At 44.1% G+C, this 26,654-nt stretch overlaps 1 protein-coding gene across 4 annotated transcripts in view; it reads left to right on the top strand.

The window, feature by feature from the left end:
* SACM1L (SAC1 like phosphatidylinositide phosphatase) overlaps positions 1-26,654 on the top strand; it is a 647,794-nt gene that overhangs the window by 165,579 nt on the left and 455,561 nt on the right. For all 4 annotated transcript variants that reach the window (XM_056520232.1, XM_056520231.1, XM_056520230.1 and 1 more), the window contains 2 exons: positions 3,476-3,603; positions 8,850-8,999. In XM_056520232.1, the coding sequence (XP_056376207.1) occupies positions 3,476-3,603; positions 8,850-8,999 (278 nt within the window). The remainder of the gene's footprint in view (positions 1-3,475; positions 3,604-8,849; positions 9,000-26,654) is intronic.

Raw genomic sequence — 26,654 nt, forward strand, 5'->3', positions numbered from 1 at the left:
CATGCTGGGAGTTAAAGTTTTGCAACATCTGGAGGGCTACAGTTTAGATATAGTATAGTGGTCTCAAACTGTAGCCCTCTAGATGTTGCTAGGCAACTCACCGGCTTCCGTAGGATCCAGGGAGCCGCATCGCTGCCCTCTGCTGCGGCCGATCTCCACCGTCGATCGTCGCCTCCGCCGCGGCCGATGGGTAGGTGGACTTCGGCGCCAATCCCCGTCGGTTTCCCCATTATCCCGGCCTATTGTGGGTGGGCAGAATGGGGAAACTGAAAGTTACCCCCCCCGCCCCCGATCTGCTATTGGTCATCGCTTGTATACCACCAATAGCAGGGAAAGGATGGGTGCCACCTCACTCTTATCCCTTCAGGGGGATCGGTGTGTCCCGATCCCCCTTATTTTCCGGGTCAGCATAGACCCGTATGACCCGGAATTGCGCAAATCGCCAGTGTGAATTCACTGGCCATTTTCAGCGATGACCTGGGCATTTGCAGGGGAAGCCTGCTGATCGATATCATCAGTCACCCCGGTCCCCGCCCGCGCGCAGCGGGGATCGAAATTCCCCATGAAGTACCAGTACGTCATGGGTCCTTAAGGGGAAAATGGTCTGGGTCCTTAAGGGGTTATCCAGGAAAAAACTTTATATATTTATATATATAATCATCTGGTTCCAGAAAGTTAAGCAGATTTGTAAATTACTTCTATTAAAAAATCTTAATCCTTTCAGTACTTATGAGCTGCTGATTTGGAGTTGTTCTTTTCTGTTTAAGTGCTATCTGATGACGCCTTTCTTGGAAACTGTCCAGAGTGGAAGCAAATCCTCATAGCAAACCTCTTCTACTTCCAGTTCCCGAGACAAGCAAAGATGACAGCAGAGGCCACTGCTGCCAGACAGAAAAGAACAACTCTACTTAAGCATCTGATAATTATTGGAAGGATTAACATTTTAATAGAAGTAATTTACAAATCTGTTTAACATTCTGGGGCCAGTTGATATATAATTTTTTTTCTTCCTGGAATACCCCTTTAAAGCATCCATTGCCAAAATTTTATATGTTTTTAGAGAGATATACACTGCTCAAAAAATAAAAAAAACACATCCTAGATCTGAATGAATGAACTAATTGTATGAAATACTTTCATCTTTACATAGTTGAATGTGCTGACAACAAAATCACACAAAAATTATCAATGGAAATAAAATTTATCAACCCATGGAGGTCTGGATATGGAGTCACACTCAAAATAAAAATGGGAAAACCACACTGCAGGCTGATCCAACTTTGATGTAATATCCTTAAACAAGTGAAAATGATGTTCAGTAGTGTTTGTGGCCTCCACGTGCCCGTATGACCTCCCTACAACTCCTGGGTATTCTCCTGATGAGGTCGCGGATGGTCTCCTGAGGGATGTCCTCCCAGACCTAGACTAAAGCATCTGCCAACTCCTGGACAATCTGTGGTGCAACGTGGCATTGGTGGATGGAGCAAAACGTGATGTCCCAGATGTGCTCAATCGGATTCAGGTCTGGGGAGTGGGCGAGCCAGTCCATAGCTTCAATGCCTTCCTCTTGCAGGAACTGCTGACACACTCCAGCCACATGAACTGTAGCATTGTCTTGCAATAGGAGGAACCCAGGGCCAACTGCACCAGCATATAGTCTCACAATGGGTCTGAGGATCTCATCTCGGTACCTAATGGCAGTCAGGCTGCCTCTGGCAAGCACATAGAGGACTGTGCGGCCCCCCCCAAAGAAATGCCACCCCACACCATTACTGACCCACCGCCAAACCGGTCATGCTGGAGGATGTTGCAGGCAGCAGAATGTTCTTCATGGCGTCTCCAGACTCTCTGACTCATGCTCAGTGTGAACCTGCTTTCATCTGTGAAGAGCACAGGGCGCCAGTGGCGAATGTGTCAATTTTGGTGTTCTCTGGCAAATGCCAAACGTCCTGCACAGTGTTGGGCTGTAAGCACAACCCCCACCTGTGGACGTCGGGCCCTCATACCACCCTCATGCAGTCTGTTTCTGACCGTTTGAGTGGACTCATATATATGTTTTTTTTTTTTGTTTTTTTTATACATTTGTGGCCTGCTGGAGGTCATTTTGTAGGGTTTTGGAAGTGCTCCTCTTTACACAAAGGTGGAGGGAGTGGTCCTGCTGCTGGGTTGTTGCCCTCCTACGTCCTCCTCCACGTCTCCTGATGCACTGGCCTGTCTTCTGGTAGCGCCTCCATGCTCTGGATACTACGCTGACAGACACAGCACACCTTCTTGCCACAGCTCGCATTGATGTGCCATCCTGGATTAGCTGCACTACCTGAGCCACTTTTGTGGGTTGTAGACCCATTCTCATGTGACCACTAGAGTGAAAGCACCGCCAGCATTCAAAAGTGACCAAAAAATCAGCCAGGAAGCATAGGAACTGAGAAGTGGTCTGTGGTCACCACCTGCAGAACCACTCCTTTATTGGGGGTGTCTTGCTAATTGCCTAAAATTAGACCTGTTGTCTGTTCCATTTGCACATCAGCATGTGAAATTGATTGTCAATCAATGTTGCTTCCTGAGTGGACAGTGTGATTTCCCAGTAGTGTGATTGATTTGGAGTTACATTGTGGTGTTTAAGTGTTTAAGTGTTTTTTTGAGCAGTGTATATTAACATAGTAGTAGACATCATAGATTTGCACAGATGTAAGGGGAGATTTATCAATACCTGTGCAGAGGAAAAGTTGCCCAGTTGCCAATAGCAGCCAATCAGATTGCTTCTTTCATTTTGCAGAGGTCTTGTAAAAAATCAGAAGAAGAAATCTGATTGGTTGCCATGGGAAACTTGGCAACTTTTTCTCTGCTCCTCTGCACAGCTTTTAATAAATCTCCCCCATAGTTCCCTTGTTTGAGTGTGCTTAATGTAAAAGATTTGCACCCTCACAAGGTACACCACTGTAAGCTGGAATAGTGTTGTTTGGTGTATGTGGGAGACTGCAGCAAAGTGGAAGAAAAAAATATTAATAGCGGATGCAATTTCATGTTTATTAATTTGAGACATTTGGAATGCGTAATATTATGTATGCATATATTTTAGTTTAACCCCTTCCCGCCCTAGGACGTATGCATATGTCCAAGTTGCTAGCTATTTAGCGTAACTGTATGTATGCATACGTTTTAGTGATCTCCTTCACAGCGCGATTTGCATTGAGTGGGTGGGGACATGACGTCACGAGGGGCGGGGCCGTGACATCACAATACTCCGGCCCCTGTGATGTGAGTCATGAGCACGGAGCGATTTTTGCTCCGTGCAGCTGATGACAAGCGGTTGTTGCAGGACAAATTGTGGAGACCCCCACGATCAGACATCAGATCAGACATCTATCCTTTGGATAGGGGATAAGATGTCTATGGGCGGAGAACCCCTTTAAGGGTAACCCTTAAGTTAATTCATATAAAAAAAATTCTAATATGTTGTACTTTCTTTTCACAGGAATGTATCTGATTGTTATCACCCGTAAGAAGAAAGTGGGTGAACTTCTTAACCATTCCATTTGGAAGGCAACAGATTTTGATATAATATCCTATAAAAAGACCATTTTACATTTAAATGATACTCAGGTGAGTTTTGACAACAGATTTGTGTGTATGTACAGTAGAGGTGCTGAAGGTGTGGAAAAAATACTGCAAAGAATGCTTCGAAACATAAAAGTGGTGATCGTTTTTTTAATCAATTAACAAAAATGCAAATAAAAACGCAAGTGAATTAACAGATGGAATTAAAGGATAACCCTGGGATGTACAACTTATCCCCTATGCTAAGGTTAGGGGATAAGTGTTAGATCGCGGGGGGTCCGACCGATGGGCCCCCCGCCATCTCCCGAATGGAGCTCCGGCTCCCTGCATGAAATGGCATTTTTGACCACCACCGGAAGCTGCGGCCGACATGCCCCTTCATGCAGTTCTATTGCAGAGCCGGAGCGCTGCTTTCAGCAATCTCCGGCTCTGCCATAGAACTGCATGGATCATCCCCTCATGATCTAACATTTATCCCCTATCCTTAGGATAGGGGATAAGTTGTGCTTTCTGGAGTTATCCTTTATGGTCTATTCACACGTACAGTATTCTACGCAGATTTGATGCGCAGATTTGATGCGCAGATTTGATTTTCAGGATTTTCTGCTGCATATTTCAATGTAAACTAAACACAGCTTGAAATCCTGCGCATCAAATCTGTGCACAATACTGTACGTGTGAATAGACCCTTAACAGATATCTAAATCAATTTAATGTTTGGTGTGACCACCTTATGCCTTCCAAACAGCATCAATTCTTCAGGGTGCACTTGCACAGATGAGGGAATTCTCAGGATTATAGTCAGGTGAATGGTGAACCAAATATACAAGGGGGGGTGTGGAAATGTAAAAAAAAACTACTTGTCCAAGGGACTAAAGCGGAACACAATCTACTTGTCCCTCAAGAAAATCTACTTGCCCTGGTAGATGAAATAATTTCAACCAAAATAGTCTGATCCCCCCCCCCCCCCCCCCCCACTAGACCACCAGGGATGGATAAGATCCTTTAGACACTGCTGACAGCGATGATCTAATGGTTTAATAGGCGATCGCAGCATGTCAGGCTATTAGCGGCGGGAGAGCTGTAGCTCCTCTTACACCCGAGACAAGCCCAGAAAAGTCTAGATGTAACTTTTTGATCACCGTATAAAAAATTTATCATGTGAAGTGACCAAAAATTAGCAATTCTGGACTATTATTTACATTTACACCGTTCACCGTACGGTTTAATTAACATCATATTTTAATAGTCTGAACATTTCCACATGTAGCGATACCACTTATGTTTATTTTTGTACATTATTTTTAGTTAAAGAAAATTGGAAACTTTTATTAGGAAAGGGGCTTATTCACATGTATACGCACTTTTTAAAATATTTTAATCACTATTTTTCAGTCTTCATAGGGACTTATGTGTTACTGGGGGGGGGGGGGGGTTCTGCTTCTCCAGTTTATGTGCTGCATTTTGTGTCAGAAAATGCTGGAAGTTGCATTTAGTTACTAGATAACTACAACACCCAGCATGCCCTGATACAGCCTATGGTTGTGTGGGTGTTGCAGCATGTTGCACTGTATAGTACAGTTAAGGTTATTGTGGGACATGCTGGGAGTTGTAGTTTTGGTTTGTGTCAGCTGCAGAGCCATAGGATGTGTCAAGGAATACTGGGAATTGCAGTTAGTAACTACAACACCCAGCATGCCCTGATGCAGCCTATGGCTCTGCAGCTGACCCGAACCAAAACTACAACTCCCAGCATGTTGCACTTTATAGTTCTACAGTTTAGGTTATGGTCCAACATGCTGGGAGTTGTAGTTTTGGTTCGGGCGTTTGTGTGCATCCGTGGGGCTCTTGGTCGTCGGCTGAGTATGAAGGGGGCAGGATTCTGGGGGTGCAATTTAGTGCGGGTGCCACTAAAAATAAATAAAATTAGATGGCACAACTGCCCTAATGCCCAACGTGACAGTCCGCTCCTATACAAAACATTCATGCATACACATATCATACATGCACCAGCCACTGCCCCCATATCATACATACACACACACCCCCGCCACTGCCCCCCCCACATTATACATTACATACACACATACACTCACACTCTACATATACACCATACATATGCACACATCATACATACACCCACCGCTGCCCCCCCACATCATACATCACACTTAGACATTATACACACATCATACATTACATACACACATCACACATAGACATCATACACACATCACACAGACATCATACACACATCATACATTACATACACATCACACATAGACATCATACACACATACACTCACACCATACATATACACCATACATATGCACACATCATACATACACCTGCCGCTGCCCACCCCACATCATACATCACATACACACACATCACACATAGACATCATACACACATCATACATTACATACACATCACACATAGACATCATACACACATACACTCACACCATACATATCCACCAGTGTTTCCCAACCAGGGTGCCTCCAGCTGTTGCAAAACTACAACTCCCAGCATGCCCAGGGCATGCTGGGAGTTGTAGTTTTGCAACAGCTGGAGGCACCCTGGTTGGGAAACACTGATATACACCATACATATGCACACATCATACATACACCTGCCGCTGCCCCCCCATCATACATTATATACACACATCATACATACACTCACACCATTCATATACAACCACCCTTCCTGCCGCCGCCTGTATTCTCGGTCTCCTCACCTGATCCGGCCATGAGTGGACATCAGAGCTGTAGTCCCGGCCGGTGTGAGGTGAGATTTCCATCCTCCCCCTCCCCCCCCCCCCCCCCCCCCTGCTCTGTGTTTTCCCCGTGCAAACAAGCAACTTCCCCGTGGTGGATTAGGTCCTGGGGAGACAGATCAGGGGGAGGGGGAGGGATAGAGCTGTGTGCGGGGGATGGAGCTGTGCACGGAGCTGTCTACATCCTTTCTCTCACCCTGCTGTGTCTTCTGAGCTCCGACCATCCTCCGGGAGGGGAGATAAGGGGGCTCTGCAGTCAGCTGGAGGCCGCCGCCCCCTCCATACACTCTGAGCCCCGGTGTGAGGTGTAGACTTCCATCGGCTCCTGCGCCTCACACCGGCAGTAAAGAAAAATAAGGGGGAAGTCTGTCTGTCCCTGCTAGCCCGATACAGGGCTAAATCTATAAACAATTCACCTGCCCGGCGCCCAAAACTACTTGTCCCGGGCGTCGGGCTATAGGATTTCCACATCCCTGTATACTAAACAGGTGATAATAATAAGGTAATTGCAAGGTAATTGCCGATAACGTCCAAAATCGGGAATATCGGCTGATAATATCGGCCAAACGATAATCGGTTGATCCTTAGTGAATACACGCTGTTTTCGCACTGCAGGGTTGGCCACGCCCCTCATGATGTCATGGTCACCCCCCCTCAATGCAAGTCTATGGGAGGGGGCGTGATGGTCGCCACGCTCCTTCCCATTGACTTGCATTGAGGGGGCATGGTCGATCCAAGCAGCTCAAAAACAGTGTTTGGAACATTTAGTTCCGAACGCTGGCCAGAGGAGTACCCCTTTAAGGAGCAGAGCGATGATGCAATGCGGAGCAACGGGAGCCACCTAGGAAACTACCACAGCCAGGTGGGACTTTATAACTTCACCATCCCTCGGGGCAAAAACGTCCCCCAGGGATGGTGAGGATAACGGTTTTAGCATATATAATGCATTGTCAAGCGTTATATATGATAAAACGTGCGGATTGGTTTCCTTGGATTTTTGAGTGTTTATATGTATTTTGTTAATTAAAATAAAATAAACTTTTAAAGTCTTTGAAAGCATTCTTACTTTGCAACATTTTTCCACACCTACATATATAACCTAAATAAGGTTCTTTCTTATTGCTTTCCTGTATTGTAATGCTTTAACCCCTTAACTACTGGCTGCTGTGTGTATATATATATATATATATATATATATATATATATATATATATATATATATACACGGGAGCTGAGCTCACTTCTTCTCACCCATTTTTTTCTTGGATGCTATCAGCAGCCTGGATCCATGGCTAATACCGGACACCACTGATCAGGCCATTATTCACCATTGCCTTTTAGACGTTGTGATCAAAGCTGATCTCTGCATCTAAAATGCTGAAAAGCAAGTGCCTGTGGCTCAATGGGGTCATATTGCAGGGTCTTGTTCATCTGAAGGGACAGACAGAAAGTCTGTCCGATCAGTGCTTCAGTAGCACAGGCAGCCTCAGCAGCCTGCACTAATGGAGCACCATTAACACTGATCAATCATGGGGGACATTTATCAAAACCTGTCCTGAGGAAAAGTTGCCCAGTTGCCCATAGCAACCAATCAGATCGCTTCTTTCATTTTTAACAAGGCCTGTGCAAAATGAAAGAAGTGATCTGATTGGTTGCTATGGGCAACTGGGCAACTTTTCCTCTGCACAGGTTTTGATAAATCTCCCCCTATGTTCTTACTGGGTTAAGCCTCTGTGTCTGAAGGCATATGAATATTGGACAGTTTCACTTTACTCACTTAGCAAGATCAGCTGCCAAATCAGCAAGTATTTCTAGATGTTTGTAGGTGGTAAGTATTCTCTTCTGCAATTGAGTATATTACTATAGTAGTAGACATATAGTTTTAACCTTTTAGGTTTTCCTGCCCACTGAAGTCAATGTAGAAAAATCAGCTGTAGAAAATATGCAGCAAAATACTACACGTGTGACCCTTTCCTTAGTGTGCAATTGATGTGACTGATCTTTATGAATGAGAGGACAACATCAGATGCCTCTCATTTAACAGCAGGACAATCCACAAAATCATATGAATACTCTACATAAATGTTGGATATTCATTTTCTTATAGCCATTTGCTGTGAATTTTTGCTTTGATTTCTGCCCTTGCAGTGGAGTCCATGGCAAAATCAACGGCATCTGCAAATTTCTTCCTTGTCTAAACTCAATGCAATTTGTGGGAATAAAGGTGTAGGAATGTGTTTTTGTTGCTTGTTAAGCATTATATCCACACACACTTGTGTTGTAATTTCATTGATTGCTTCAACAGACTTAGACTTTTATATGTAGATGAAAAATAACCATGTAAAGCTGTTGCTTTGATTGTCCATTTTCTTTGAGATAACATTCATATAAATATGTTTGGCCCTTTATTTGCCATGTAGTAAAATATCTATTTGCTGGTTTTATCAGTATTGCATGTAAGTACTTTTTATAATAAAGAAAAATGTTAAAATGATTTTCATTTACCAGTTACAGGATAATAAAACATTCCTTTCCATGATCAACCATGTTCTTGGTATTGATGGATTTTACTTCTCAACCTCTTATGATCTTACCCATACTTTGCAAAGATTGTCTAATACAAGTCCAGAATTTCAAGAAATGAGCTTACTGGAAAGGGTGAGAAAAAAACCATATAATTATAATATGATTACTTTTGTAAAAAGTATGTACAATGTTGTAGTGACAATTATAGCTCTAAACTGTATGTATTATGTATGCAAAACTGTATAGCCAGTAAATGGAATGTTTGATTTTTCTGATTAGAGTCAAATGGTAAAACATGTTCTTTTTTTTTTCTAATCTGTTTTTATTTTCTGATTGCAGTTTATTAAAATTTTTGAACGTTTTTACTATACAGGACCTGTCCCACTTTTCAAAAGTCATTCCACAGGGATGGGGGGGATGCTTGTCATTGCTGTGAATTGTGATATATCCAGTGTTATCTCGCTACTCGCTAATGATCTGTACAGAACAGAAAATCTCAGCTCAGTTTTAGGCTTAGTGGCTAGAAAATAAATAAGTTTTCAGGATTATTATAAAATGTAGATAGTATTATGGAAAATTTGAGAAAACCCCCCCCCCAGCTTTTGTAAATATATCCCCTAGCCAAAGTGTGGGGCATAAGTGTTTGATCACAGAGGGTCTGAGTGCTGGGATCCCCCCGAGATCTGCAGAATGACACACCCTTCCAAGCATTCTCTATAGGGGCACCAGAGATACCTAAATATAGCTTTTTTTAAATCTCCGGTGCTCCTGTATAGAGTGCTTCAAAGGGACGTGTTGACCCTGGGTTCTGTGCATGCATTCTCTATATAAGCGCAAGAGATACACACGTGCCTTTCTTGTGGTTCTCTGGTGCTCCCATGGAGAATGCAGGGAGGGTGTGTTTTTGTGTGTGCACAGAGAGCTTCAGGCACGTTCCGGAGATCAGAAACGTATCCCTTGTCCTTTGGATAAAGGTTATGTTTGCATGCATTGGTGTATTCCTTTAACCTCAAAACCTGATTTAAACAATAGGTCATTATCTGATGACACATTCACTTTAACCCCTAGAGGACCCGTGACTTAAATGTATGGCGCTGTGCCCTGGTACTTATCGCACAGCAACATGCATGCATTTCGCGGGGTTCCACGATCACGTCAGCAGGCACGAGCGGCGGCAGCTGCTGGAGCCTGGGAACCTGTGTTTGGGCAGAGGTGATAGGGACAGAGTCGATTAGGCAGGGACAGCAAAGCAATCTGCACCAGGACATGCCCTATTCTTTTTATTCTTTTTTTTTTGGTCAGGAGGGCAGCTTACACATACACATACACGGCACGCAAAAATAAAAAGTAAAGCACTACATTTACTTACCCCCCCCCTATAAAAATGTAAAATGTCACGTGGAGTTCTTTTGGTGGAGGAGGCATATGCCATGCTAACCTCTGACACTGAAATCGCCAATGAGGGGAAAGTGGTAGACCCCACCTTTTTCCACCTTCCCGTCGTCATCATCATCATCCAGCAATGAGGAGCCCTTAAAATGGTGCCCGCAGGGCAATGCCAGTAAACCCATACCAATGACACTGTCCCCTGTACAATCTTCCCTGTCCACCGTACAAGCTTCCCTGTCCCCCATACTAGTAACCCTGGACCCCAGTTTTGGACGATTATGAGCCACAGATTCCTGAGTTTGTTGGCTGCCCAGGAATTCAAATTAACACCACAAGCCTCACTGAAATTGACTTTTTATTTTTTTTTTTTCAAATTCAAAGTTTTATTAAGGGTTACAATAGTCATACAATAAAACTGAAGTAAAAGACAAAAATCAAGAATCATAAATCATGAAGTCAAAATATCACAGATCACAGAACAGTAGCATGTAACATGGCACTACGTCAAACAAGATACTCAGTATGGGGTAGTGTGAAAACACACAGGGGTATCTGGGTCCACTATGGAGTTGCATAGATTGTCAAAAATACTATCGAGACCAGATGTGTAGAAATGTCTCTCATAAAGGTGAAGCAAGGCACATTACCTCATCACAGGGAATGCGTGACGGTGACTCAGATCCTGCAGCTAGAGAGAATCTATAATACGCACTTCGAAAACATGCCATATAGGTGCAGTCTAATAACTCTATTGTAGAAAAGTGGGGAATTACAAACAAGGGTGTACGAGGAGAAAAAGAGGGGGGGGAGGGATAATCAAGAGGTAGGAGTAGAAGAGGCTAAGGAGGGGGGGGGGGGTTGAGAATGGAGGGAGTAAAGAGGGAAAGAGGAAAGTGGGCAAGAAGGATCAGTAAAAGAAAAGAGAAGCGAACTCACCCTGCGGACTGGAGAGGCCTCTGGTCCTCATGTTTCCTGTGCGGACACGACTAGTATCATGAAAAGAGGTCCCAGAATGATATAGATGGTTAGTGGTTTTCGCTATCGTCTATACCCAATAGCGAAGTCTAAACGTTTCTGAGTGGGTGTTATGACTGCAAATGTAGGGTTTCGAATTTCGGAGAAGAAAGGAATGTAGTCCATGGGAGCCATATCGCCACGTATCGGGATGTCTGGTTAGATATGTCAGTGGTGAGTTCCTACATCCTATGGATTCGGGACATCTCTTGAAACCAGGAGGTGATGGTGGGGGGTGAACTTCCAAAGTCTAGGAATGACTGTACGCGCCGCTAACAGGAAATATGCAATGAGTTTCGAAGTATGTTTGGCTATGGATGGGGGGAGGATAGAAAGAAGGGTGACCTCAGGAGTCGCGGTAAGCTGTACAGATGTGACTCGAGAGATGAAGTCCAACACCTTGTCCCAGAAAGAGGACAAAGAGGGGCATGTCAGCCAGATATGCAGCATAGAGCCTTTGTTCGTGTCACATCTCCAGCATTTGTCCGAGACCCCTGGGTAGAAAGCGGCTAATTGGGCGGGGACCCTGTACCATATCGTTAAAACTTTATAATTCGTCTCTTGTGCTTTACAGGCTAAGGAGGTTTTATGACAATTTATCATTGCTCTGCGCCAATCAGTCTCTGGTATGGGGTGACCAATATCTTTTCCCCACCCCTTCCTAAAGGGCAAAGGCAGTGCAGTCATCTCTTCTAATATCAGGGTGTACAGTACGTTAACCGTATGGTCAATTAGACGAGTGGAAATACATAACTGTTCAAATGTCGTGAGTGGACGGTGTAGGTTTAGCTTGAGTTTCATAGCACCGTAGAAATGCCTCAGTTGGTTGTATTGAAAGATATGAATAAGGGACAGGGTCTCATCAACTAAATATGTCCTGTAAGGGTTTGAGAGATGTTTGGGTACACAAAGCCTGGAAGGTGATCCATTTGTCGTGGTCAAAGTTTAGGAATCGACGCTTCAGGCTTGTAGGTGGGAATGCGGGATTATGAAAGAGAGATATCAAGGGACCATTTTGCGGAAAAATATTTAATTTAGACATGTACAATCTACGCGCCCGGCATATCGAAAATAAGACTGGAGGGAGGGTGGACACATTTACTTCAGTGATCATAAGGTCTGGGCGCCAAAGGAAAGCCCTTAGATCTGTTTCGATCGTCTGACTCTCCATTGAGACCCATTGTTTTCCAGTAGATGGGTGACAGCAGTCTAGAACCCTAGTCAATAGAGTTGCTAAATAATAGGAGAAATAGTCAGGAAGAGCTAGACGTCCATCACATTTCCTTCTTAGGAGAACGTGTCTTGCCAGTCTAGAGTGTTTGCGCGCCCATATAAAATCAGATTGTAATGTGGATTGTAAGTTCCCTGAAGAAAGTTCTGGGTAGATGGATAGGAATGCCAGAAAATTGATATGAGTGGGGGGAGGACATTCATCTTCATGATGTTTATTCTGCCCAGTCAAGAGAAATCTTTCCTTTCCCATCTCATCAGATCTCTCCTCAGGGAAGCTAGAATGGGGGGAAAGTTCAGTTTATACGTGTCAGTAAATTTTTCCGGTACTTGTATCCCCAGATAGGTGATAGAAGAGGCTTGCTACTGAAAAGGGTATGAAGATTTCAGACTGTCTAGAGTTGATTTGGGCAAAGTCACATTTAACTCCTCACATTTCGTCTGATTTAGTTTGTAATTGCTGAAGAGGGAAAAGCGCTTAATGGTTGAGAGAAGTGAGGGGAGAGAAATCAGCGGGGCGGAGAGGTATAGTAAAAGATCGTCTGCAAAAGCCGTACACTTATAATGGTGTGACGTCAAGTCGAGACCTCTTATATCTGGATTTTGTCGGATATCATTCAGCAGGTGCACCATACACAGCACATAAAGCAATGGAGAGAGGGGGCAGCCCTGACGCGTTCCATTACATATGCTAGAAGGCTGAGGCAGACGACCATTTATCCTAACTTGGGCTTGGGGGTTGGAATACAGGGCCATTATGCAGGACAACATATTTTCACCAATCCCTACTTGAGACAGCGTGGCTGACATGAAGCTCCAATCCACCCGGTCAAAGGCTTTCTCGGCATCCAAGGAGAGTAGAAAGAGTGGAGAGTTATGTTTATGGGCATAATGGATGGCCGAGAACGTGCGGAGGGTGTTATCTCTCGCCTCTCTGCCCCTCACAAATCCCACTTGGTCCAGGTGGATTAGAGCCGGCATGTGCGCCGCGAGTCTGTTAGCTATTAGCTTAGCTTTAGCTTGTCTTTGGGTATGATCGTGATGTACGCTCGCAAGAAAGAGGGTGGAGGGGGCGATGTCACCGATATGTCATTGAAAGCCGCGATGATAATAGGGGAGAGATCAGGTAGCATTGTTTTATAAAACTTTGCAGTATAGCCATCTGGTCGGGAATTTTCCCAGAAGGCATAGTGGAGACCGCAGCTTCCAGTTCCATAGGGGTGAATGGGGCTTCTAGGTCTTGGATCGTCTGGCAGGAAAGACGTGGTAAGGCCATGTTATTAATGTATTGGGACAGTGTAAGAGGTTCAGCATTTAGGTGGACCGAGTGAGCGGGAGGGGGCAAATTATAAAGGGTCATATAATACTGGTGAAAGGTCTCCAAAATGTCAGGAGTTAAGAAACACTGGGGACCCTTGGGAGGTTTAATGGACGAAATGAATAGAGAGGATTTCTTCTCTTTCAGCGCCCTCGCTAAAAGTTTCCCTGCCTTGTTCCCCCATTCATAGAATAGACGTCCGGTAAGCTGTCTATAGTAGGTATGTTGAGCAGGTAAGAGTGATAAGAGTTCCCCTCTGACCTTAATAAGTTCCCTCAATACGTTTTCTTGTTGAGAGTGTTTGTGTTGGGTCCCTAAGGTATGCAAATGTTGTTGGAGCGAGAATAATTTTGCTGACGACTCCTTCTTCAGCCTGGAACCGTGTTTAATCAAGACACCTCTGAGGACACATTTTAGAGTTTCCCACTTGATCATTGGGGATGAGGAGTCTGATTCGTGATCTGAGTGAAACTTTGATTTGGAGTCTTTCAGGTCTTGCAGACAAACCGGGTCCCTCAAGCGAGACTAGTTCAACCTCCAGGAGGATTGAGGTTTCGACAGAGAAGGAACCGTCGGCGTACAGAACACAGGGGCATGGTCAGAGAGCGTTCGGACGCCGATGCTGGCGAGAGGATATAGAGGGCAATAAATGGTGCGGGCAAAAAACATAGACTAGGCGGCTATAAGATTGTCTCGGGGAGGAGAAAAACTCAGTCTTTATTTTGTGGGTGAAATATCCTCCATACGTCGCTAAGTTGTAGGGAATACAGTTTTTTTCTAAGGGCTCTGTTTAGCATGAGAGATCGTAGTGGTACCCGCGGACGTATCAAGGTGTGGGAATAAGGGTAGGTTAAGATCACCACTGAGGATAATCGGGCCTTTGGCAAAGTTAGAAAGTGAGGATAGGGTTTTAATTAGAAAGGGAACCTGGTCTCTGTTCGGGGCGTAAATGGAGGCTAGAGTGAACAGGCGATTTGCCAATTCACAGTTGACAAAAACAAAACGCGCTTACGGGTCTATTAGGGATGAATCAATTTGTACTGGGAGGGATTTATGTATAGCCACAGAGACACCTTTGGATTTAGATTGGGGGTTGGTGCTGTGTATCCAAGTACTGTAATATTTAGTGGAGATAGCTGGAAGATGATTGGTTTTAAAGTGTGTTTCCTGAAAAGCGAGTACATGCACCCTTTGTTTATGTAGGGTATAAAGCAGCTGTGCTCGTTTTTCAGGGGTATTCAATCCCTGAACGTTCAGGGACACAAATTTAATGTTAGCTGCCATGGTGTATGTGTGTAGATGGGTATCACTTACCAGTCGTGTCGCAGTCTCCAGAGGTGTCCAGCCCGCAAGAGGAAGAGACGAGAAGAGTCTTGATCCTAGTAGGGGAAAGAAAGAGAGGGAAGCGCAAAAAGCAACCATAAGTAAATGGATGCAAGGGGCCTAGGAAGAAGGGCCATAAGGGCCAAAGTCTGGATAAAGACCAGCTCTATCGATCCACTAGTGGGGGTCACTATGGAAGGCCTAACCGGAGGGGTAAACAACGCCATCAAGAGCAATAGCAACAAGGCACAAAAGCAAACAATGTCCAACACTGGGCATAAGGCCATTATTGCTAACTTAGTATGGGGATCCCCTATATGTACTATAGAACAAAATCAACAATATAATGTGACGACAACATGGGGATATTATGAGTGTATTTATTTTTAACCCCTTAAGGTTTTTCCGTTTTTGCATTTTCCTTTTTTCCTCATCACCTTCTAAAAATCATAACGCTTTCAATTTTGCACCTAAAAATCCATATGACGGCTTATTTTTTGCGCCACCAATTCTACTTTGCAGTGACATTAGTCATTTTACCAAAAAATCCACGGCGAAACGGAAAAAAATCATTGTGCGACAAAAGGAAAAAAAAATTCATTTTATAATTAATTTTGGGGGCTTCCATTTCTACACAGTGCATTTTTCGGTAAAAATAACACCTTATCTTTATTCTTTAGGTCTATACGGTTAAAATGATAACCTACTTATATAGGTTGGATATTGTCGTACTTTGGAAAAAAATCATAACTACATGCAGGAAAATATATATGTTAAAAATTCTCATCTTCTAACCCTTATAACTTTTTTTATTTTTCCGCGTACGGGCCGGTATGAGGTCTCATTTCTTGTCCCCCTTCTAGACAGTGCCCCCCCCGTGTCCCCCTTGTAGACAACAGGCCCCCCTTGTCCCCCTTGTAGACAGCGCCCCCCCCCCCATGTCCCCCTTACAGACAGCAGCCCCCCCCCCCTTGTAGACAGTGGGCCCCCTCCTTGTAGACAGGGAGCAGGGTCCCCCCTTGTAGGGAGCAGACCAGCCCCTTATAGACAGCAGGCCTCCCCCCCCCCCTTATATAGACAGCACTCACGTTATATAGACAGCACTCGCCTGCGGCTGTCCTCGGGTGTTGCTGCTCCGCTGTCCCGTTCTCTCGCATCATTGCGTCCTACGGAGGAGCATGTGACATACACGTCACTTTTTTCTTCCTCTGTAGCATTACGCTGGGCGCAGGGGAGGAGTGACGTGTGTCTGATGCTCCTCCATAGGATGCAATGATGCGATCGGGAGAACGGGACAGCGGAGAACGGGACAGCGGCCACACAGCAACAGGTATCAGGGACATTAAACGAGTTCCCAATACCATGCAAATGCTGAGTATCGTCCCCGATACCGATACCAGTATCGGTATCGGGACATCCCTAATTCTGGACCGATGGGGAATAAGATGCTAGGGGCGGAGTACCCCTTTAAGTTGCATATTGCTCTTGCTACTTTGTGGAGCCTAAATGTTCTTCCTTGGCCTGCAGCGTCTCCGCACCTGTCTCCCATAAAGTACATTTGGGACTTGGTTGGTAGGCAATAAAAGGGAACTACCAGCAGCAGGTCCTGATTTGTGTGCACAAGTGTTTTCAGTGTGCAAGAACATTCCTCAGACAACCATAAGCTACTTATTTAATAGCATGCCAAGGTGATACTGAAAAAAATCAAGATGATTTGAATATTGTTTTTTTTTTTTTTTTTTTGCACTAAAAAGGGTGAGGGGTTTGCTTAAAATTGTAGTAGTAGTAGTAGTAGTAGTAGTAGTAGTAGTAGTAGTAGTAGTAGTAGTAGTAGTAGTAGTAGTAGTAGTAGTAGTAGTAGTAGTAGTAGTAGTAGTAGTAGTAGTAGTAGTAGTAGTAGTAGTAGTAGTAGTAGTAGTAGTAGTAGTAGTAGTAGTAGTAGTAGTAGTAGTAGTAGTAGTAGTAGTAGTAGTAGTAGTAGTAGTAGTAGTAGTAGTAGTAGTAGTAGTAGTAGTAGTAGTAGTAGTAGTAGTAGTAGTAGTAGTAGTAGTAGTAGTAGTAGTAGTAGTAGTAGTAGTAGTAGTAGTAGTAGTAGTAGTAGTAGTAGTAGTAGTAGTAGTAGTAGTAGTAGTAGTAGTAGTAGTAGTAGTAGTAGTAGTAGTAGTAGTAGTAGTAGTAGTAGTAGTAGTAGTAGTAGTAGTAGTAGTAGTAGTAGTAGTAGTAGTAGTAGTAGTAGTAGTAGTAGTAGTAGTAGTAGTAGTAGTAGTAGTAGTAGTAGTAGTAGTAGTAGTAGTAGTAGTAGTAGTAGTAGTAGTAGTAGTAGTAGTAGTAGTAGTAGTAGTAGTAGTAGTAGTAGTAGTAGTAGTAGTAGTAGTAGTAGTAGTAGTAGTAGTAGTAGTAGTAGTAGTAGTAGTAGTAGTAGTAGTAGTAGTAGTAGTAGTAGTAGTAGTAGTAGTAGTAGTAGTAGTAGTAGTAGTAGTAGTAGTAGTAGTAGTAGTAGTAGTAGTAGTAGTAGTAGTAGTAGTAGTAGTAGTAGTAGTAGTAGTAGTAGTAGTAGTAGTAGTAGTAGTAGTAGTAGTAGTAGTAGTAGTAGTAGTAGTAGTAGTAGTAGTAGTAGTAGTAGTAGTAGTAGTAGTAGTAGTAGTAGTAGTAGTAGTAGTAGTAGTAGTAGTAGTAGTAGTAGTAGTAGTAGTAGTAGTAGTAGTAGTAGTAGTAGTAGTAGTAGTAGTAGTAGTAGTAGTAGTAGTAGTAGTAGTAGTAGTAGTAGTAGTAGTAGTAGTAGTAGTAGTAGTAGTAGTAGTAGTAGTAGTAGTAGTAGTAGTAGTAGTAGTAGTAGTAGTAGTAGTAGTAGTAGTAGTAGTAGTAGTAGTAGTAGTAGTAGTAGTAGTAGTAGTAGTAGTAGTAGTAGTAGTAGTAGTAGTAGTAGTAGTAGTAGTAGTAGTAGTAGTAGTAGTAGTAGTAGTAGTAGTAGTAGTAGTAGTAGTAGTAGTAGTAGTAGTAGTAGTAGTAGTAGTAGTAGTAGTAGTAGTAGTAGTAGTAGTAGTAGTAGTAGTAGTAGTAGTAGTAGTAGTAGTAGTAGTAGTAGTAGTAGTAGTAGTAGTAGTAGTAGTAGTAGTAGTAGTAGTAGTAGTAGTAGTAGTAGTAGTAGTAGTAGTAGTAGTAGTAGTAGTAGTAGTAGTAGTAGTAGTAGTAGTAGTAGTGGTGGTGGTGGAAGTAGTAGTAGTAGTGGTGGTGGAAGTAGTAGTAGTAGTGGTGGTGGAAGTAGTAGTAGTAGTGGTGGTGGAAGTAGTAGTAGTAGTGGTGGTGGAAGTAGTAGTAGTAGTGGTGGTGGAAGTAGTAGTAGTAGTGGTGGTGGAAGTAGTAGTAGTAGTAGTGGTGGAAGTAGTAGTAGTAGTAGTGGTGGAAGTAGTAGTAGTAGTAGTGGTGGAAGTAGTAGTAGTAGTAGTGGTGGAAGTAGTAGTAGTAGTAGTGGTGGAAGTAGTAGTAGTAGTAGTGGTGGAAGTAGTAGTAGTAGTAGTGGTGGAAGTAGTAGTAGTAGTAGTGGTGGAAGTAGTAGTAGTAGTAGTGGTGGAAGTAGTAGTAGTAGTGGAAGTAGTAGTAGTAGTAGGAAGTAGTAGTAGTAGTGGAAGTAGTAGTAGTAGTAGGAAGTAGTAGTAGTAGGAAGTAGTAGTAGGAAGTAGTAGTAGTAGTCTTCGTCTTCGTCTTTAGTAAGACCAATTTTCACCAACTAAGAGAGGACCTCTGTGACATAGAGTAGGACTGTCCTCATTAATAAAAGCTCACAAACTACAGTGGGGCAAAAAAGTATTGTCACCAGTTGTGCAAGTTCTCCCTCTTAAAAAGATGAGGCCTGTAATTTTCATCATAGGTATACCTCAATTATGAGAGAGAGTCTGATTTTTTTAAGAATTTATTTGCAAATTATGGTGGAAAATAAGTATTTTGACAATAACAAAAGTTCATCTCAATACTTTGTTATATACCCTTTGTTGGCAAGGTCAAACATTTTCTGTAAGCCTTCACAAGGTTTTCACACACTGTTGCTGGTATTTTGGCCCATTCCTCCATGCAAATCTCTTATAGAGCAGTGATGTTTTGGTGCTGTCACTGAGCAACATGGACTTTCAACTCCCTCCAAAGATTTTCTATGGGGTTGAAATCTGGAGACTGGCTAGGCCACTCCAGGACATTGAAATGCTTCTTAAGAAGCCACTCCTTCGTTGCCTGGGCGGTGTGTTTGGGATCATTGTTATGCTGAAAGACTCAGCCACGTTTCATCTTCAATGTCTTGCTGATGGTAGGTTTTCACTCAAAATCTCATGATACATGGCCCCATTCATTCTTTCCTTTACACGCATCAGTCGTCCTGGTCTCTTGGCAGAAAAACAGCCCCAAAACATGTTTCCACTCCCATGCTTCACAGTAGGTATGGTGTTCTATGGATGCAACTCAGCATTCTTTCTCCTCCAAACATGACGAGTTGAATTTTTACCAAAAGTTCTACTTTGGTTTCATCTGACCATATGACATTCTCCCAATACCCTTCTGGATCATCCAAATGCTCTCTAGCAAACTTCACACAGGCCCAGACATGTACTGGCTTAAAGGGGTACTCCGGTGAAAACCTTTTTTCTTTTAAATCAACTGGTGGCAGAAAGTTAAACATATTTGTAAATTATAGAGGTATAAGAAATACCGGACTCACCCGTATATCTTCGTGCAGGATACAATTTATTTTCTGCCACTTTGTTGAAATAAATTGTATCCTGCACGAAGATATACGGGTGAGTGCGGTTTTTCTTATACCTCTATATTGGAAATAGCGATTTGTGCACCTTCACCGAGCACCCCTGTATACTGCAGCAAACATAGCCTCATGGAAGCTAATGCGGTTTATACCGATCTACTCAGCTAACCAGTTACCAGTTAGCAGTGCCGGAAATCTCTTGCTTATTTGCCATATTTGTAAAATTACTTCTATTAAAAAATCTTAATCCTTCCTGTACTTATTAGCTGCTGAATACTACAGAGGAAATTCTTTTCTTTTTGGAATGCCACGAGCACAGTTCTCTCTGCTGACTTTATTATAATAATGCTTTATTTATTGTTGTCCTTAGTGGGATTTGAACCCAAGTCCCCAGCACTGCAAGGCAGCAGTGCTAACCACTGAGCCACCATTCTGCCCTTAGCATGCATCTCCTATGCATGGTTGCTAAAATGGACAGAGATCTCAGCAGAGATCACTGTGGTCGTGATGTCATCAGTGTTCCAAAAAGAAAGGAATTTCCTCTGTAGCATTCAGCAGCTAATAAGTACTGGAAGGATTAAGATTTTTTAATAGAAGTAATTTACAAATATGTTTAAATTTCTGCCATCAGTTGATTTAAAAGAAAAAAGGTTTTCACCGGAGTACCCCTTTAACCCCTTCATGACCCAGCCCATTTTCACCTTCAGGACCTGGGCATTTTTTGAAAATCTGACCACTGTCACTTTAAACATTAATAACTCTGGAATGCTTTTACTTATCATTCTGATTCCGAGATTGTTTTTTCGTGACATATTCTACTTTATGTTATTGGTAAAATTTCACTGATATTTGCATCCTTTCTTGGTAAAAAATCTAAAAATTTCATGAAAATTTTGAAAATTTAGCATTTTTCGAACTTTGAAAGTCTCTTCTTGAAAGGAAAATGGATATTCCAAATAAATTACATTTTGATTCACATATACAATATGTCTACTTTGTGTTTGCATAAAAAAATTGACAAGTTTTTACTTTTGGAAGACATTAGAGGGCTTCAAAGCTGAACTGGGCCCTGAAAAATTACGATTTTGAAAATCTTGAGAAAAATTGGAAAATTGCTTCACCTTTTCATAAGGGGTTAAAGAAGAAAAAGCCCCCCAAAATTTGTAAGGCAATTTCTCCTGAGTACGGAGATACCCCATATGTGTCCCAAAACTGTTGCCCTGAAATACGACAGGGCTTCAAAGTGAGAGAGCGCCATGCGCATTTGAGGCCTGAATTAGGGATTTGCATAGGGGTGGACATAGGGGTATTCTATGCCAATGATTGCCAAACAGGGTGCCTCCAGCTGTTGCAAAACTCCCAGCATGCCTGGACAGTCAATGGCTGTCCGGCAATACTGGGAGTTATTATTTTGCAACAGCTGGAGGCTCCGTTTTGGAAACAGTAGCGTACCAGACGTTTTTCATTTTTTGGGGGGAGGGGGGCTGTGTAGGGGTATTTGTATATGTAGTGTTTTTTACTTTTTATTTTAGGTTAGTGTAGTGTAGTGTTTTCACTAAGGTACATTTAGGGTACATTCACATGGGCAGAGGTTCACAGCAAGTTTGCCGCTGGAAGTTTGAGCTGCAGCGCAAAATTTGCGCCATCTCAAACTTGCAGCACTCACTGTAAACCTCCGCCCATGTGAGTGTACCCTGTACATTCACATTGGGGGGAGGGGGCAAACATCCAGCTGTTGCAAACTCCGAGCATGCCCTTTGGCTGTCCGTGCATGCTGGGAGTTGTAGTTTTGCAACAGCTGGAGGCACACTGGTTTGGAAACACTAAGTTAGGTAATAAACTTTCAAGTGTTTTGCAACCAAACTTAGTGTTTCCAAACCAGTGTGCCTCCAGCTGTTGCAAAACTACAACTCCCAGCATGCATGGTCTGTCAGTGCATGCTGGGAGTTTTAGTTTTGCAACAATTGCAACAGCTGGAGGCACTGAGGTAGGAAAGGACAATGTTTCCCAACTAGTGTGCCTCCAGTTGTTGCAAAACTACAACTCCCAGCATGCCCAGACGCCCAGGCATGCTGGAAGTTGTAGTTCGGCAATATCTGAAGGATCAGATGTTGCCGAACTACAACTTCCAGCATGCTTGGGCAGTCTGGGCATGCTGGGAGTTGTAGTTTTGCAACATCTGGAGGTCCACAGTTTGGAGACCACTGTATAATGGTCTCCAATCTGTGCTCTTCCAAATGTTAGAGAACTACAACTCCCAGCATGCCTGGACAGACTGAGCATGCTGGGAGTTGTAGTTTTGCAACATCTGGAAGAGCACAGATTGGAGACCATTATACAGTGGTCTCCAAACTGTGGACCTCCAGATGTTGCAAAGCTACAACTCCCAGCATGCCCAGAAAGCCAAAGGCTGTCTGGGCATGCTGGGAGTTGCAGTTTTGAAACTCCCAGAGGCAGCAGTGAGATCGCTTTACGGCGATCTCACTGCTGCCAATGAAGATGCCGCACTGCTGCCGGAAACTCACCTCCGGGACGCAGCGCCGCCGGGACCGCCTGGAGGACGCCGCTCGGGACGCCGCATGGACGGGTAAGTGACACCGGGAGACTGGTCAGGGACACTTAGAGCGGTGTGTGTGTCCCGATCCCCGTGATCGGGACTCACACACCGCGCTGCTATCAGCTAGTCAGATTTGACTAGCTGATAGCAGCGATCGCTGGGGGGGGTGGGGGATGAAACCCCCCGTGGTCGCATGGTAAGATGGCTGGCTATCAGTGATAGCCACCATCTTACCGGGCGCTGCGGGAGTAGCGGCAAAAATGTTCATGACGTACCTGTATGTCATGGGTCGGGAACACCTTGCCACCCATGACGTACAGGTATGTCATAGGTCGGGAAGGGGTTAAGCAGGGGGACACATCTGGCACTGCATGATTTGAGTCCCTGGCGGCATAATGATTTGAGTCCCTGGCGCCATCAGGTAATCTTTGTTACTTTGGTCCCAGCTCTCTGCAGGTCATTCAGTAGTTTTTGCTCACCATTCTTGTGATCATTTGACACCACGGGGTGAGATATTACGTGGTGCTCCAGATCGAGGGAGATTATCAGTGGTTTGTATGTCTGTATGGTATTGTATGCCATTTTCCAATAATTGCTCCCACTGTTGATTTCTTCACACCAAGCTGCTTGCCTATTGCAGATGCAGTCTTCCCAGCCTGGTGCAGGTCTACAATTTTGTTTCTGGTGTCCTTTGACAGCTCTTTGGTCTTGGCCATAGTGGAGTTTGGAGTAGGACTGCTTGAGGTTTTGGACAGGTGTCTTTTATACTGATAACAAGTTCAAACAGGTGCCATTAATACAGGTGAGTGGAGGACAGAGGAGACTCTTAAAGAAGTTGTTACCGGTCTGTGAAAGCCAGAAAACTTGCTTGTTTGTAGGTTGCCAAATACTTATTTTCCACCATAATTTGCAAATATATTCTTTAAAAATCAGACTCTGATTTTATGTTTTTTTTCCTCATTGTCTCTCATAGTTGAGGTATACCTGTGATAAAAATTACAGGGCTCTCTAATCTTTTTAAGTGGGAGAACTTGCACAATTGGTGGCTGACTAAATAAATACTTTTTTGCCCCACTGTAAATTGGATATTTGTAACAGCATCCTAAATAGATCTTGTAAATGACATATAACATACTGTAATAAACTTGTTAAAAAATAGACAATTCGATTAGCCAAAACTGCTAATACTGTGCTGTTTATTAATGACCTAGTAAAGGGATTACAGAGTAAAAGTTTAATTTTTGCAGATGACTCTAAACTAGGTAAGGGGATCACCAGAGAGGAAGATAACCTATTACAGAGGGATCTGGGGGAACTAGATGCTTAGACACAGACATGGCAAATTCATTTTAATGTGGATGAATGTAAAGTTATGCACTTGAGCAGTAAAAACCTGTACAGTTATGTGCTAAGCAATAAACCATTAGGTTAAACTTCTCCTGAAAATGACTTTGGGGACCGGTGGACAGTAAACTGAACTTTAGTGACCAGTGCCAACCAGCTGCTGCCAAGGTAACAAAGTCATGGGATGTATCAAAAGCGGTAAAGAGGCTTGTGGCAGTAGTTTTGCCTCGGCATAACTCACTAGTCAGACCACATTTGGAGTATTGTCCAATTTTGGGCACCTATATAAAAGGACATGGCTGAACTGGAGAGGGTGCAGGGTAGGGAAACAAAGATAATTGATGGTATGGGAGGATTACAGTACTAAGACAGGTAAGGCTGCATTCACGCCATGTTTTGTACATACGGGTGCCGAATCTGGCGGGGGAAGGGGCAAACCGGGCGCTCCCTTACCCTAGTCGGATCAGCCCGTGACTCCATTTACTTTAATGATCTGACCGGAGTCAAACGGTGACTCCGGTCGGCTCCGTTTTGACCCGTATGCGGTTTCCTGACCGGACCTAAAACCGTAGTATACTACGGTTTTAGGGCCGGTCCAAAACCGCATACGGGTCAAAACTGAGCCAACCAGAGTCACCGTTTGACTCCGGTCGGATCATTAGAGTAAATTGAGTCACGGGCTGATCCGGCTGGGGTACGGGAGCGCCTGGTTTGCCCCTCCCCCGCCGGATCCGGCACCCATATGTAAAAAACGTGGTGTGAATGCAGCCTTACCAAGCTTGGGGTTATTTAGTCTTAAGAAAAGATTTCTTAGGGGCAATTTGATCACAATTTACAAATATATGAATAGACAGTACAAATCTCCTTCTAGTGATATTTTTCTACCTAGGCCGGTAACAATGACAAGGGGGCATCCTCAACGTTTAGAGGAAATAGGATTTCACCATCATCATAGGCGGGGATTCTTTACTGTAAGAACAATGCAACTTTGAAACTGTCTACCACATGATTTGTGATGCCTAACTCAATTAACAATTTCAAAAACTTTTCTGGAAAAAAATATTACAAGTTATGGATACTAGATTTATTTAGATAGCAGTTTGATCCAGGGACTTTTTTTCATTGCCATATTGGAGTTGGGAAGGATTTTTTTCTCTTTCACAGTGCAGTTGGCATCAGCCTCATGGGGTAGTTTTTGTTTTCCTCTGGATCAACAGAGTTGGAAAGTAGTTAGGTTAAAGTTGATGGTCAGTGATTAATAGCTATCTATCTAAGTGTGCATATAGAGAGCTGTCAGGAGGACTTGTAAGCGATCGTTAGTGGGTGGTGAGAGACAGGTAGCTGTCAGCCTATCAGCATATTTTGAAGTATGGGAGGAAACCGAAGTACCTGAAGGAAACCCTCCAACATAGATTATAAAGAGTTTACGAGGCAAGTAACAGAATTTTTCCAATTTTACAAACAATAAGGTAAAACCTAATAACATAGGTAAAGAGAGGATTGCAAACCAAATTAAAATGTTAAGGCAATACTTAATAATAGGGATGCACCGATATATCGGCGGCCGATACATATCGGCCGAAAATAGCTATTTCGGGGAAATGCCGAAACAAAAAATGTGCCGATAATGACCCACCTCCCCTGCCCGCCCACAGCACAAGTTACAAACACTGCCAGTGGCAGAGGCACTCGTGGGGGGTGCAGGGGGGGCCGGGCACAACATCTGGGGGGGTGCGCTCTCCGGGATAGGAATACTTCTTTTTATGTGCCCGGGCCGGCTCCCGTGTGTGGCTGCAGGCGGGGGCCGACCAGAGCATATAAAACCTAATACTGTATACTAAAAACCAGGGGGCCTCCAGCTGTTGTGAAACTACAACTCCCAGCAGGCCCGGACCGGCAAAGTCTGTCCGGGCATGCTGGGAGTTGTAGTTTCACAACAGCTGGAGGCCCACTGGTTTTTAGTATACAGTATTAGGTTTTATATGCTCTGGTCGGCCCCCGCCTGCAGCCACACAAGGGAGCCGGCCCGGGAACATAAAAAGAAGTATTCCTATCCCTGTGTCCCGAAAAATCTTTTCGGGACATAAGGATGTCCGCCGGTCACTCACCATTCCCCGGCGTCCTCCTGCGATTCTCCTTCGGTCCCTCGCTTCTGCGCCTCTATGGTCGTACGCACGGGACATCACTGATGTCCCGTGCGTACAACCATAGAGATGCAGGAGGACCGCAGGATCGTCGCAGGAGAACGCGCGCTGGCGGGGGCCTGGTAAGTGACCGGCGGCGCGTCATCTTCTTGAGTGTTCCGGTCACCGCTCCTCCGGTCCCGGCACCTACTGCTAGGGTCCATAGGCCATAGCAGTAGATGTGACCTCGGGCCGGAGGAGCGGTGACCGGAACACTGTGGGGGCAGCAGTACAGACATACAGCCTCCAGCCATACACTGTATGTCTGTGGGGTGGGGGGAAGCTGCCTACTATTGTGGGGGAACTGCTGACCTAATGTAGGGGGGAGCTGCCTACAAATGTGGGGGGAGCTGCCTAATATTGTTGGGGGGGATCTGCCTAATATTGTTGGGGGGGAGCTGCCTAATATTGTTGGGGGGAGCTGCCTAATATTGTTGGGGGGAGCTGCCTAATATTGTTGGGGGGAGCTGCCTAATATTGTTGGGGGGAGCTGCCTAATATTGTTGTGGGGAGCTGCCTAATATTGTGGGGGAACTGCCTACTATTGTGGGGGAAATGCTGACCTAATGTGGGGGAGCTGCCTACTTTTGTGGGGTGGAGCTGCCTACTATTGTGGGGGAGCTGCCTACTATTGTGGGGGAGCTGCCTACTATTGTGGGGGAGCTGCCTACTATTGTGGGGG

This window comes from Hyla sarda, chromosome 5 (assembly GCF_029499605.1).
Source record: "Hyla sarda isolate aHylSar1 chromosome 5, aHylSar1.hap1, whole genome shotgun sequence".
NCBI lineage: Eukaryota > Metazoa > Chordata > Amphibia > Anura > Hylidae > Hyla > Hyla sarda.